The sequence below is a fragment of the Tauraco erythrolophus genome, chromosome 23 (genome assembly GCF_009769465.1).
Source record: "Tauraco erythrolophus isolate bTauEry1 chromosome 23, bTauEry1.pri, whole genome shotgun sequence".
Classification (NCBI taxonomy): Eukaryota; Metazoa; Chordata; class Aves; order Musophagiformes; family Musophagidae; genus Tauraco; species Tauraco erythrolophus.
The window spans coordinates 4,281,391-4,295,113 of record NC_141487.1 but is presented as its reverse complement, the minus strand read 5'-3'; the positions used below and the strand labels follow the sequence as shown (position 1 = coordinate 4,295,113).

The window sequence follows — 13,723 nt, the reverse complement described above, 5'->3', positions numbered from 1 at the left end:
AAACATGGAAAAATAAAACCCAGAAAGAAAAATGGGGGGGATAGAGCCCCACCTATAACAAAGGGTCCCCAGATGGGCACAGGCCCCACGCACCATGCAGGGAGCAAGGAAAAGCAGCGGGTACCCTCGAGGTTCATGTCCATAGAAAAGGGTGGGTTTTGCTGCATCCTGCCCCCGTGTTCTGCGATCCGCCGAAGGAAGCGATGCAGCACCAGTCCTGCTGCGAACCTGTCTCCAGTGGGGCCTGTGGAGGAGCATGGGCTTCCTTCCTCCCTCTCTCGTGTGTGTGGCACGGAGTTTGTTTTTCACTTGCCATCCCAATCTTTGTTCTTGCCTCATATGGGGTCCTCTTAGTAATTCTGTGTAAGAGCAAAACCAAACCACTGCCGCTGTTATCTCTACGATTAAGGAGAAGCTGCTGGAGCCACGGTGGAGGCTGGGGCAGCAGCTGGAGCTGGAGCAGGAGTTGAGGCTGGAGTAAGGGCTGGTTCACCCTCTGGCCTGGAAGCATCACCATGGTCTGTGGAAGAAGCAGCCTCCTCTGGTTCTCCATCTTCTTTAGTGGCCAGGCCCTCAGGGTCAGGCAGTGATTCTTCAGAATCTGTGTTCAAGTCTTCCTCTTCATCATCTTCCTCGTCGTCATCATCGTCCTCCTCCTCTTCATCATCCTCCTCTTCTTCATTCATCTCCTCCTCATCATCCTCTTCATCCTCTTGGGAAGAGTCATCCTCGTCCTCCACATCACCAGATCCAGATGCCACCGCCCCCCTTTCCTGAGGTGCGGCCCCGGCTCGGCTCGGTGATGGACCCTCAGTGACTTCTGACTGCTTCTTGCTGAGGTCCAGGGAATCATTGAGGCCCACACCAGCCGCGTTCTGCAGGAAGAAGAGGGAGCTGTTGTTGTCAGTGCTGAGGTTGAGGGAACTGTCCAGGTTGATGGAAGAGTTCTGGATGTCATACTCAAGAGTGGAGTGGGCAAGGCCCTCAGGGCCAGGAGAGATGGCAGGAAGCTCCCCTCGCTCCTGCTTCTCATGTTTGCGCTTGTGGGAGTCCATCTGTGACATGCCCACCACTGTGTGTTTGCAGCCAGGGTAGGTGCAATGGAAGTGGGAGCACTTGAGTTTGTACTTGCAGTCAGGCACCTCGCAGTCCACGCTGGAGCTGAACTGGCAGAAGCCAGCAGCACTGATGACGTCCTGCTTGCCGTGGTGCTTACGGTGGGCCGTCACCTTAGTGCTGTCAGTGCAGCGGAAGCCACAGCGCAGACAGTGGAAGTGTGTGCTGTTGCCAGAGAACTGGCAGTCTGGGAAGTTGCAGCTCAGTGAAGACTTGAAGCGTTTGAAATCATCCAACACCAGGTTATCAACACGATCGTGGTGCTGGGCGTGCTTGTACATGTGGGTACGGCCGCAGAACTTGTAGCCGCAGTTCTCCCGCGTGCAGTGGTAGTGCGTAACCTTGAGAGAGAACTGGCAGCTGGAGTCCTTGCAGTCCTCGTAGAGGTCATAGCGCCGAAATCCCTCCAGCATCATCCCTTCATCCAGCATCTTGCGTGAGGATGCGGTCTTGCGGCGCTTGCCAAACGGGGACATGTCCTCGATAATCCAGAAACGCTTTTTGGCCCCCGAGGCAGTTGGCATAGTGATGGTGTTCCCTGAGGAGAGAAAGCAAGAGTGGTGTTGCTGACAGCCATGTCTCTCTTCGGCTCCTAACCATCCCGGCAAGCTGCGTGTTTGCCAAGACGTGATGCTGCAGTTGTTCCCACCCAGTGGCTCATCCCTCAAGCTCTAGGTATGCCTGAACTCCGGGATCGTGGGCTGGCTGATGCCCGCTGGACACGGCTTCCTCACTTCTCAGCATATTGCACCTTGCCTCTGATTGCTGCTCTCGTGTATTGATATTGGCCAAGCACTAACTGTTGCTTCTCTGTTTTGCTACTCTCAGGGTTTCTCCTGCTGCTTAGTTAATCTCTAGTTCTATTTCCCTCAAATCAGACTTTAATACAGAGGAGCTGGCTTCCAGTCCAAGGACTGAGGTGTTTTACTGTCGTTCACTGGGGTTGAAGTGGTAAAAGGGTTTAAGCGTGCTCAACGCTGGTACGTGTGTGCTGTTTCCCCCTACCCAGGCTCTTACAACACACTACAGTTGCCAAGGACAGGCAGGAAGTGAAGGAAGATCCCATGCGTGATTAAAACTGCAAGGGGGGGATTTATAGAAACAGGATGGACTTTGGCCAGGAGACTGCAACATCCCTCACTGTAATGAGCCTACATGTTAGGATGAGTGCACTTAGAAAGACAGATGGACAGATGTTCAATGGGGCTAATTCTCATCATCACTAGCCAGTGGACTCTGAGAGAAAATACCAGTTCTACAGCTTTCCCTTGGGTCTCAAAACTCACATGATGCCCCCAGTAAATAAAGAGCCTCCATCTATCTTCCACTTTCATTCACTGGGCCAGCGTAACTGGCTAGTGCTCACGTCCCCTAGGATCAAGCTGACATCAAGGACTTGACCTCATTATATCTACTAAGTTTTTTTTCTTCTCTGCTTGCTATTTCCAGAATCAAACCACAATCTCCAGTATCAACATGCAGCACAGACACCGTTGGAGGCAAGAATTTCTCACCAGGTGCAGAACTGTGAGTGTAATTGGAAATTATAGCTTGCAACTAAAACCTACTTTTCCCCCCACACCCCCCCCCCTTCATGCTGAAACTGCCATCCTCTTAAAAAGAGGCATGATTTGTGACATGCAGTGCCTGGGGCCTGAGAATCCAGAGCAGTCTGCATCCTTGTCTAGGAGACTGAAGACACAGTCATCTGTTTGACTGTTGTAGAATTACTTTTTCTTTTTTTTTTCTGGCTGATAAGCAGGTACTAAATGTAGTGAATGCTATTCTTGCCATATCTAGCCCTTCAAATCACAACCCTTTGAGAGAAGGTGGCAATCACTGAAGGAAGCTTCCGAAAGTTCAACTGGCACTGTACTGAAAGATACAAGTCAACGGAAATGGTACCAGCAACCTAATCTCCCGCGTCGTTGGCATGCCTGGGCTATACATTGCAGGGTAAGCAAAGAACAAAAGATTTTTCCACACCCATTCTTACATGGCACACTTGCTCCGACTGCAAATCAGGACACCAGCTTGGGGCATCCATGGTGAGGCCATCTTAGTGACACGCAGCTGGTGGAAACTGCACATTAGGGCTAATTTAACCAGCTACCAGTGAAAGAAGAACTTTCTGCCACTGTAGATTTTAAATTAGCAAGCCCTTAGCTATAGAATCTGTGGCCAATTACTCTCTGCTCCCCACCAAACATCGGATACTAAAAAATCTCATTCTCTGCTTCCAGGCAACTCGTGTAAGTACACTGTTGCCTGGACAAATCGCTGCTACCCAGATCAACTCTTTACTCCTTCTTTTTAAAAAAAATTACAGCCAAACCATCAAGACTTTTATCATTAGTATGAATGGTCATCTTGTCTGCTCTCAGACAGAACTACGGGATAAGCCATCTTAGAGGAAAGACTCTGGATGGAAAATCTGGGAAGTAAGTAGAATTTAAATTTTACCTGGTTTAACTCAATGTATCTGCTCACCTTTTACAACAGTTCAAACAGATCGCTTAAAACTTTAGTTAAATCTTTTTTGTTTTTCCTAATACAGGCAAAGCTTCAGAATAAGGGTACGAAAAAGCAATGACAACCTGGAACACTCTCCTCCTTTAGCCACGAGACAACATTCAGTGCCTAGCACCCAACTGAGGATTGTAAACCTCAACGGATGTAATCCCAAGGGCAAGTGCATGCCATAAGCTTGTCTTTTCTACTACTACTAATGTAAACATTCATGAAACTATACAAAGGTGAAAAGAAAAAAAGTTAAAAATTTAATTAGAGGAAAGCACAGCACAAGTTAAGATGTTTCGGATTGCATGCAAATCAAGTTTAAAAAAAGCAGCAAAAATATAATTTCCTTTCAATTTTGTTCATTGGAACACATTCCTCTGGACAAGGCAGAGATCCTTCTCCTGCCAAGGCCCATGAGAAAAACCTGTGAACTTCCAAGTGGAGCTGGTCCTTCAGCCAAACTCCCAACCGTTTACCTTGGATTTGTGCATTACTAAAAGTGGCAGGAAGAATGACTGGGACATTTGTAGGCTGCCAGAATCCTCTTAAGTGTGAACTTTAAGCACAAATATGCCTTTAATTAACTAGAAAAGAGCTGGGAGTTGGGAAAAGAAGCCAAAACTGAGACACACCCTAAAAAACATTCCCAGCTGGAATGAGCATCTCCAGCCTGAGACGTCTCTGATCTTAGTCACACATGAGAAACATGGCAGCTTAAAACTAAAAATCTGGCTGTATTTTCTGCAGCTGTTAAGAGCAGATGTAAATAACAGGGAGTGTGAGAAACAGCCTGAGCTGGCTGATGTCATCGTAGCGACGCTGACTGTACTTCACTCTATTCCTGGTGCTGGGGAAAGCAGCCCTGAATTTTATGGCTTCATATATGAATAGGAAGCAGAGAAGCTTACGAGATCTATAAAAATATGGGAAGGGGGTACCTTGTCAGACATTCACCTGCTGAGATGCGTGCAGCAGACTATGGTAGGCACGGGGCTGGGTGGCCTGGAAGGTCTAAACAAGAATTCCAAGTCCCATTAATGCTACATGAGCAAAAGTTTGCTTGGTGGCCGTCCTGCTGCTATCAAGAGAGTGAAAGTGCATTTTTAACTATGGCTTTTGTTAGAGTTTTGTCATAGTTGGGAATTGGTGGAAATTGCTCTCAGGTATCCAAATGTGTCTCAGTGATTTGCTGTGGTTTTGGTTACCCTTCTTAGCTGTGGTTACTGTGGCAGCAGTCAAAAGGAGCAGGCACGGACGGGCCCTCGGATAAAGGTAAGTAAGACACGGAGTGACGTATGCTTTTTTACTGACCCAAAGGTGCAGAGAAAAAAACGTGGGCAGGGTGAGTGGGGAAGGAGATGGGCACAGGACACTAAGAGAGAAAGCAAAGAAGTGTTACCTGCTGCATCCTGAACTAAGGGAACGTCACTTTTTACTGGAGTTGGAGTGGCAATGATGGGCGAAAACCCAGTGGTGCTGGCGGCAGGCATGACAATGCCTCTGCTGGATCCAAGAGTGGCACTGAGCAGAGAGTATGAGAGACAAGATGGAGAGAAAAGATAGGGGAGGGTGGGAAGGGGAGACCTAAGCAGGGCTTGTGAGAAAGATGGAGGCAGAGATGGTGGCTGAGGTTGTGGTGCATTGTGGGTAGCATCATCGGCAGCAGCAGTAGCAGTAGAAGGAACCAGGCAGCCTGGAGAACGTGGAGAGAAAAAAAAAAGCAGAAAAAAAAAGGAAAAAAAATAACACAACAAAACCAAACAAAAACAACAAAAAAAAAAAAAGAAAAAAAACAACAAAAGAACTGAAATGAGAACCCAAGAGCAGAAGCAATATGATGAAAATGGAAAATACATTCACAAATGCATGAAACAGAACTGTAACAGAGAAGAAACAGAAGGTGAGGAACTGACAGCATCAGAAAGAGGAGGGTTGTCTCTGCAGAAGGTAAGGTGGCTTGAGTGGCACGGCCGAAGAGCCACGGGCTTTAGCACAGGAATTCCTGCTGATGCATCTTTACGGTGCCAGCGTGTGCCAGCTAACAGCTGTAACGGTGGTCTCACGCGTTGGGTGGGTGGACTCGCTCACCACCTGGATGGCAGTGGGGGCTGCTTCCCAGGATGCATGACTTGGGCCAGACAGCATACAGAGTGGCAGGAACCACGGTCCCACCAGGACCCTCTGGAGGAGCTTTAATGCCATGGGGCCACCACTGTCATGACCCAGCAGTGTTCATACAACATGTAGTTACGTGTGCTACATGATAACCTTCATCTAACTGGTGTGGGAAAGAAAAGTAGGAAAATGTGTGCAAAATTAAAGCAAACTCAGTGAGGCAGCCTATCTAAAATGTAACGCTTAACCCTGGGAAGGACAGCTAAGAGATCTCTGGATCACCACTAGATCACAACAGAATTCATAAAAGATCTGACTACTGAAAAGAAAACCCTGTAATCCAGGGCAGTAGGAGATGGCTACACATTATCCTGGCAAACAGGAGACAATGGCAGAAACTTCCTTCCAAAAAGAGGGGATGATGGAGGTTTCTCTGTGCAACACTGCGCAAAGTGGAGCAAGAGTTTGTGCATGAGGAAGGGAGCTCGGTGAGCTCTTTTACATGTTGATTTCTGAAGATGGGGTAGGTTTTTATATTATATCCCCCTGTGTATATAATATTTGCTTTTGTACAGTCTTTCTGTACCTCAACAGAATGGCAAAGTGCCTGAACTTCAGATGCTGCACAAGGAAATACGAAAGGACATCAGGGGAAACGCCAAGTACAGAACAAAACCACAATTTTTTTTTTTTTTTAAATCAGTTATTAAAATAGATCCAACTCCAAGACACAGGATAAAAACCTCTCTTCAGGGGAGGAAAAAGTACACGCTGTTAGTTCATGGATGCTTGAGGTGCACATTTTGATGGATCTCTTCTCACAATGATGGAGGGAGCTAGGTTAGTACGAGGCACTACTGTGAAGCTGGTACGGTTTATATTTTAAGGTGCAGTTGTCCTTTGGCCTCTCTTCGTGAGTTTATCTCCCAAGAGAGCAGGCAACTGATGATCCATTTCACACACACCCCCCTCCTCTCTTACCTGCTGATGTACTTTCATTGCCCACTGGAGTGCTGGAGCAGCTGCGATCCATATTGGAAGATTCAGAAGAGATACCTCCAGGGCTACAGCCAGTGTAGTCCATGTACTCATCTGTTTCCGTGTCCATCATGCTTGGGGGTCCCTGAAAGGAAGCTGGGGTTCCTGATGAGGCTGGGCTGGGTGCCATGCTGCCAACCTGGGGCAGATTTTCATTTCTTGGAGTGTGGCCAATAACCTGCAGCAAGAAAACAGGACGGGGACTTTCACACCAAAAGCAAGACTCCAAGACCAAAACCATCTGTCTGCACATGTATTTCTCTCTGCCGCAGTTCATGAGGGATAGCTGGAACATGCTCATGAGTGGAACCCATGGCACTGTGGCTAGGAGCTCCCTTCCTTCCTTGGGAGCTCAGAGCACTAAACTTGGCACAGGTATCCTGGTATGTGAATTGTGATGCGCTCAGAGGCTGGGAGTGTTAATCTTGGCACCGCTATCCTGGTGTGTGGGTCCTGATGCATTCAAAAACAGGAGGTGTTAATCTTGGCATTACTACCTTATTGTATAGGTCCTGCTGCAGTCAGAGACTGGAAATACAACTACTGACATGACTGTCCTAGTACCTGCATGCTGAGACATTGCAACAGGGGAACGACTGAAACCAGTGACACGTGTGTGCTCTGTTCACAGGCAGCTGTTGCGGCCTGGCATGGCGTGGTCTTCTCGGGGGAGTGACCTGGGAAGGTACCAGAAGCTATGTATATCCAAAAACAACACAAAGTGCCTACTGAGTGCTGAGGAATGGGAAAAACTGGAGTTAGTACATTTAAATGCAGAAAGGCAGTGGCAGCACAGCAATCTGGTTAGATTTGCCACATGGCCTGATCTGTAGATTCATCCTTGCTTTGTTGTGTGCTGGACTGCTCCACGGGCTAAGGACAGCAATAGAGTAAGACCAACCATGCATGATCCCAGGATTGCTCAGGCCAGATTACTACTTCTCCGCTGCTGAAGTGAGATAGGATTGCCAGTGAAAGGAGATGGAGGTCAAAACTAGCATCTTCTGCTCGGCGTGTGCCAAAATTCCTAGGGCTAGACTCAGCATGTAGTGAAGACAACTCTGTTTGTTAAATCTCTCCTAAGTTTGATTCTTGTACCTTAGCTTTTCATGTTCAGAACAAAAGCTACCGCAACAGTAACACCAGTTCCTCGGCATCTGTGAACTCATTAAATCTAACAGCACTAGACTTGAACAATTAACTTATTGACAGTACTTAATAACTAACTAATAGGGATCTCTCATTCCCATGTTGTGGAATGAAAGGGGGTTCACAACTTTCTTCTACAGATGACCCTTTTTGTTCTTCGCATACCGGAAGATATCCTTAGGGTCAGATCAGTCACAGGCATTTAAATAAAGCTAGCTAGTTTCATCTCCCAATTCAATGGAAGTTAAAGCAACTAAGGAATAAGAGCAAGAAGCAGGAGGCTGCAGGAGTGCTGCCATTCTGAGCAGCAGCTCAGTGCTGCAGTTGAAATTCTTCGTGAAACAGACAAACCTCATCTGCCAGTTGCTCTCAGTTATGTGTTAGAAAAGAAGCAACTGCATCCCTCTGCTACTTCCTGAGAGAGGACAAACTAACTCCAAATCAATGAGGGAAGAGAAATTTCAAGACTGGTATTTCTAGGTGGAAGCAGCAAATCATTCCTTATGTGCAACAGGAAATGTTTGCTTTAACCAGCACATTCAGTTCTTCCACATCCTAAGCACTTTAATTTTAATAAGCCAATTGGTGTATATTGAGAGAGTAGAGAGGGAGTGCAAGTTGTAAATATGAGTATTTTAGTGTTATCCTTCTCAATTTTTTTTCTCTATAATTCACTAGAAAAAGCTGTTTACACTAAGTAATGCTCTGATGTCTACGCTTCATCATCTTTCCTTGTGTTGTGGAAGTTCAAAGCCAGTTTGGGAGAAAGCACACATCCCAGTTGCATCCTCCAGAGCAGACATATATCCTTAAGAGTTTGGATACGAGTGTCTTGGCACTAAAGCAGTTCTGCAGAAAGCAACCAAAGGGACCAACACTACATGCAGATCTACAACTTAAATAACCAGTGAAGTCACCTGAGTAGGAACACGATCAAAGTTCTTCCCCAGCATCCTTCTCATGTGCTTTCGGGCATGGGATGTCATTTGGTGCTTGAGCAGGAAGGAGAACTGGCAGCCCTCTCGAATGCAGTGAAAGTGGCTGTTCACTTGGTTGTATTTGCAACCTACAGACACAAAACCATTGTATGTAGAACATGAAAGGTACCAAGAGGGAAAGGGACTGGAGGGAAGATGATCTGGAGATGGGACAAGGCTGCTGCTACATGGATTTCTGGTGGATTGACGATTATCAATGATCATGGGTTCTTTGGGAACAGTCCTGAATTAAAAAAAAAAATTAAATTATCTTTTGCCTGTTGAGCAACTGCAAGAGAGGATTACTGTGTACATAGATTTAAGAAGTGAGACTGAGCTACAGACTAGTCCCATCCCTCTTCGTTTTGTTATTAAGAAGGGAACATAACCATTACATCTAGCAGTGCTTAATGGTCTCCAGTCTTAGCTAGCACCTTCTCCTTTACAAAGAGAACAAACCTGAGACATTTAACTGTATCACAGAAGTTACAATCGAAAATACATGCTCATAATTACATTAGAAATGAAAAGTTCTCTTTTTTCCTTTAACTGTGCTCTCAGAAAAGCAGTCTCTTAAAAGCTCTAGCTCTGGACAGTGTATGCTCTCTAGTCAGACAGAAATCAGCCAGGAAGTGTTTGCCACTCTGAATTTGTTGTGTAATAGGGGCAGCTACCAAGCGACAAGCAATTCATATGGGTTCTGGCATACAGCACGTGACATGGTTTTGCTCCTCGTGGTTGGTGCCATGTATGCTGGAAGTTTGTGTATCTCATTAACAGACAATCCTGAACAGCCGCATTCTATACCTGATAAATAATGGCTTGTTGCAGTTAAAACACAGCTGTATCAATAATCAGAGTCTGTTCTCCATCATCTCTTGGCCATACCCTTATACACACAGAGGTACAGACAGGCTTGGTTTCACTCACCTGTCTATCGTCTAGCTCCACCCATCCACTTTTACTTACAGACATACATATTTTTAATCTCTCTCCCCTCACCTATGCATGCACGTATATATTTATACATGCACAAACACACATATAAAAAAATCTATCGTGTGTGTGTTTCACGGCCCTTAAAGTAGGCCAGTGCTTTCTGCACCTGCTGTCTATACACAAAGCAGAGATGCACAGAGCAGGAGACATGCATTTACATGTTGGTATAACCATGTACACCTACACGAACACATCCAGCTACACCATCCCATCATGCTGCCTGTACCTACACAGGCCAATGCAGAGTGCTGCTGGCTACACGTATGTTTATTGCACGGCAAGCCCCACCTATAGCATGTGTACATACTGCTGAACGCACGTACCCCATGGCTCCCAAAAATAAACAGTGCTGACACGTGGCCAGCCTGTAGATGCCTTGCTGCCAAACAGCTCCTGAATCACCCAGCCCCTCTTTAGCTCCCAGATAGTGTTTTATGTGCACGCCAAGTTTATGTTTGTTTAGGAATTGCACTCCCCACAGCCCCACCTCATCTGCCCTCCCCATCACGTTGTGCTGTTCTTTGGGACGGAGAACAAACAGTGCTGGCGGGACTGAAACACTATCAGCAAAGGGCAGGTGAAGGCTCGCCTGTTGCCAGGGCATCCGTGTAGGCTGGGTGTCATATATCACTGTCCTGCTTTGTCTAGCCCCGGTATCACCTGAAACACCTCAAGTTGAACAAATAACAGCAACTGCTGAATCTACTGACACGTGTAAAGGAGACCTAGGTAAGTACTGGCTGTGGCATGTTGACACGCAGTACCCTGGTTACCACAAACAAGCTATCGTTTGGAAATAAATTCTTGATGTATTCAAAGCTGAAAAGGAAAGTTTGGTTCTGGTTATTGTGGCTGTTTCCCTGCAATGTGAGAGAACAGCACCTGGGAGTGTTATTCTGAACCCTGTTTTGTTTCAGCTTTTGTTACAACCAGGAGCGACAGAGAAGACTGGGTCTGAGATACTGTTAAGCCAAAACTCAACTAGAAGGGTTAAGTGAATCCCAGGCAGTTCAGGATAGAGCTCTGCTGGAGCTCTCTTTAGGGATTTCCCCATCTCAGAGCCCTGGGTTTCAGCTCTAGGTACCACCCTGGGAATGCATTCTGCTTTCTGTTGTTATGCATTTGTTTTACCAGCTTTACACTAGAGGCACTTAGATTTAATAACTACTGCAGTCCTGCTAATAGTTTTGGCAAGGGGGCAAGCCACAGCCTGAGGCTGTGCCACATCTCAGGTGGCACGAAGACTCCCTGCTGCTCACAAGTGTCTCTGGTGAATGGTTTCAGAGGAGAAGGGCATCATTTATTGAATGCTCTTCTCCATACCTCTATCTCCAGTTATTTGCCCTTTGGCTTTCAATGTGCTGCACTGGTTAAAAAAAAAAAAAAAGTTTAATTTGAAGCGGCCTGGAATCAAGCAAGGCAGTGACTTCCTTGATACAGGAAGACTTTCACACAAGGCACTCATCAGAGTGGCATTTCCTCTATACCCTTTTGTACTCCTAAGAGCACCCTTGAAATGCACCTAAGACAAGCAGTGGGCCCAAAAGACTACGAAGAACACAAAAAAAAACCCACAAAAAAAGCCTTGACAATTAGATAAAAATGAAAAACAAAGAGGAAGCTGCATCTCCAGACTGCTTTGCGTTTTGTTCCATTTCTTGCTTAGTGACTTAACGACCAAATACATCTTAAGCACAACTCGCAAGCTCTAACTCATGGCATTTTATCCTGGGCAAGGACCACATGAGAAAGGTGATGGGGACAGAGAAGAAAACTCACCTAGTCTGCCACACTCTTCTCGCTTGGTAAAATACTTGAAGCCATTGGCTGCCCTTCTCTCTGCCTTCTCATGTTTTTTCACGTGCCAGGGCAGCTTGGTGGTGATGTTAGTCACGAAGTAGCAGCCAGGACGAAGACAGTGGTAATGCCCTCGCATCCGGAATTCACAGTGCTAGAGGAGCAAACAGGCAGGTTGCTTTAAGCACAGCTGAAACAGAGGCACTCTCATCTGCCTGCTGCTAATGCTGTCCCTCTGAGAGGGACCTGCACTGATACTCCAGACCACATCCATCTATCTTCCACAAGCTGCAGTGCAACCTTGTTCCTGTCTTGTATTTTGTATTGCTGTCACATATTCTGTATTGAGCTGTTCTACGCTGAAATATCCCAAACCTGACTCTTGGCTTTCCCTGTTGTTCATCATAGATTTTTATTTTATTTCAAATTGTGTCTCTTAGATCATTCTAGTTGCCTTGTCCGCTTCACCCAAGTCAAAGAAACATGAAAGCACTGTGGTTTTCAGTTTGATGGAAACCAAACATTTTGCTAGACCACATAATTAAGACCCTTCCATGGTTCTGTAGTTAGACCAGGAATGAAACACAGCCTCACTTCCTAGTCTACTTGCTCCTTCCCATTCTTCCTTTCCCACACACACACTCAGGCTAGAACGTTGCTTTTGAATTGCTCTTACCTGGTTCGGACAGAGACACTGCAGCGAATAGTAAGCAAACTGGTCTCGCACATTTACCAAATTATTGTTGGGGTTGATGTGGTCCAGGCAGTGGGATTCTGCTTTGCCAGAGGTTTTGCACACATACTTGCAGTTCCCAAAGAGACAGTGGAAGTGGAATTTGTTGGCGTACTTGCAGTCCGTTGCCAGGCAGGGATCGCTGGAATACATCCAAAACCCAATCATCACCTTCACTCATTTCACACATTTGTTTCTTTGCCAAAATTTAATTCAAGGGGAGCCCAGCTGAAGCCTCTGTGTCAAACATGGCCTACGGATTTCCCATAGCCACCTTCCTCTTTAGTAAAACTGATGCTGGCACCACTACTGCAATTCTACCACGCTAGTGCGCCTTCTTGATTAAGATTATTAAAACACAGCAATTCATGGTGGGTGCTGTAGTCTTTGAGGGCCACACTTCCAATTTAAAGCTCTCTCAAGATCTGGATAGATGCTGTTTCTCCCTTTCTGCCTGTTCTTCTTACCTCAGTGGAGTCAGGTAACTTCTCCCATCTCGATTTTCTGTAACTGAAATGAACTCTTGGGCGTGCACACTGCAAGATGCCAGGGCTTCCCCTGATTAGACGGAATTGGCAGTGGCCTATTTAATCAGCTAAATGGTTTTGGTACCTTACTCCCCCCACCCATTCCATGGATTTCTGGCTGCACACACAGAGGTCAGATCAGAGGTAGCTGAACATTGATCTCTTGGATCCCAAGCACTGCACCCAATGATACCTACTCAGAAATGTGAAATAGGATTAATATACTCTTTGAAAGCAGACAAATGACTGTCAATGTATGACCCAGAGACTGATACTCCACCAGCCTGAATAACTATGCTGGAATGCCTGACCTGATCCTGGACTCCTGTGTCCTCCTGTAAACCATGTGACTTCTGTGCCTCTTTCTGTCTATGTAACAGAAAGAACACCATCATCACAGCAACGCTGTGAAACTTCTTTAATGTTTTAAAAGAAGTTCTGCAAGGTATGTTACCTTCTGCCAAACACCTCCCTTGTGAATTACTTTGTAAACTAACACTACAAAACCAGAGGCACAGAATTTAAGGAGACTCGTTACACTTGTACAGAAGTTCAGCCAGGACAGCAAAACTTTGACAAATCTGAAGTGAGAGAGAATTGCTCCCTATTCCTTGAGCTCCTGAGAGACCTACTCCTGGTAAGGCTGACTCCAAGCACTTGTGTCCCCTCCACTACCTGACCCCCAGTCTTCATCACTGGAAAAAAAAACAAAAGAGCTGTATGATACTGAGTTACAGATAGCAGTCTCAGGA

General features: G+C 46.2%; 1 protein-coding gene across 1 annotated transcript in view; it reads right to left on the bottom strand.

Annotated features, from left to right (window-relative positions):
• Positions 1-404: 404 nt before the first annotated feature.
• Positions 405-13,723, bottom strand: part of CASZ1 (castor zinc finger 1) — a 48,294-nt gene continuing 34,975 nt past the window's right edge. The window contains exons 14-19 of the mRNA XM_086625510.1: positions 12,388-12,586; positions 11,694-11,865; positions 8,856-9,004; positions 6,733-6,967; positions 5,036-5,329; positions 405-1,654 (exon numbers count right to left, since the gene is read on the bottom strand). Of these exons, the coding sequence (XP_086481636.1) occupies positions 405-1,654; positions 5,036-5,329; positions 6,733-6,967; positions 8,856-9,004; positions 11,694-11,865; positions 12,388-12,586 (2,299 nt within the window). The remainder of the gene's footprint in view (positions 1,655-5,035; positions 5,330-6,732; positions 6,968-8,855; positions 9,005-11,693; positions 11,866-12,387; positions 12,587-13,723) is intronic.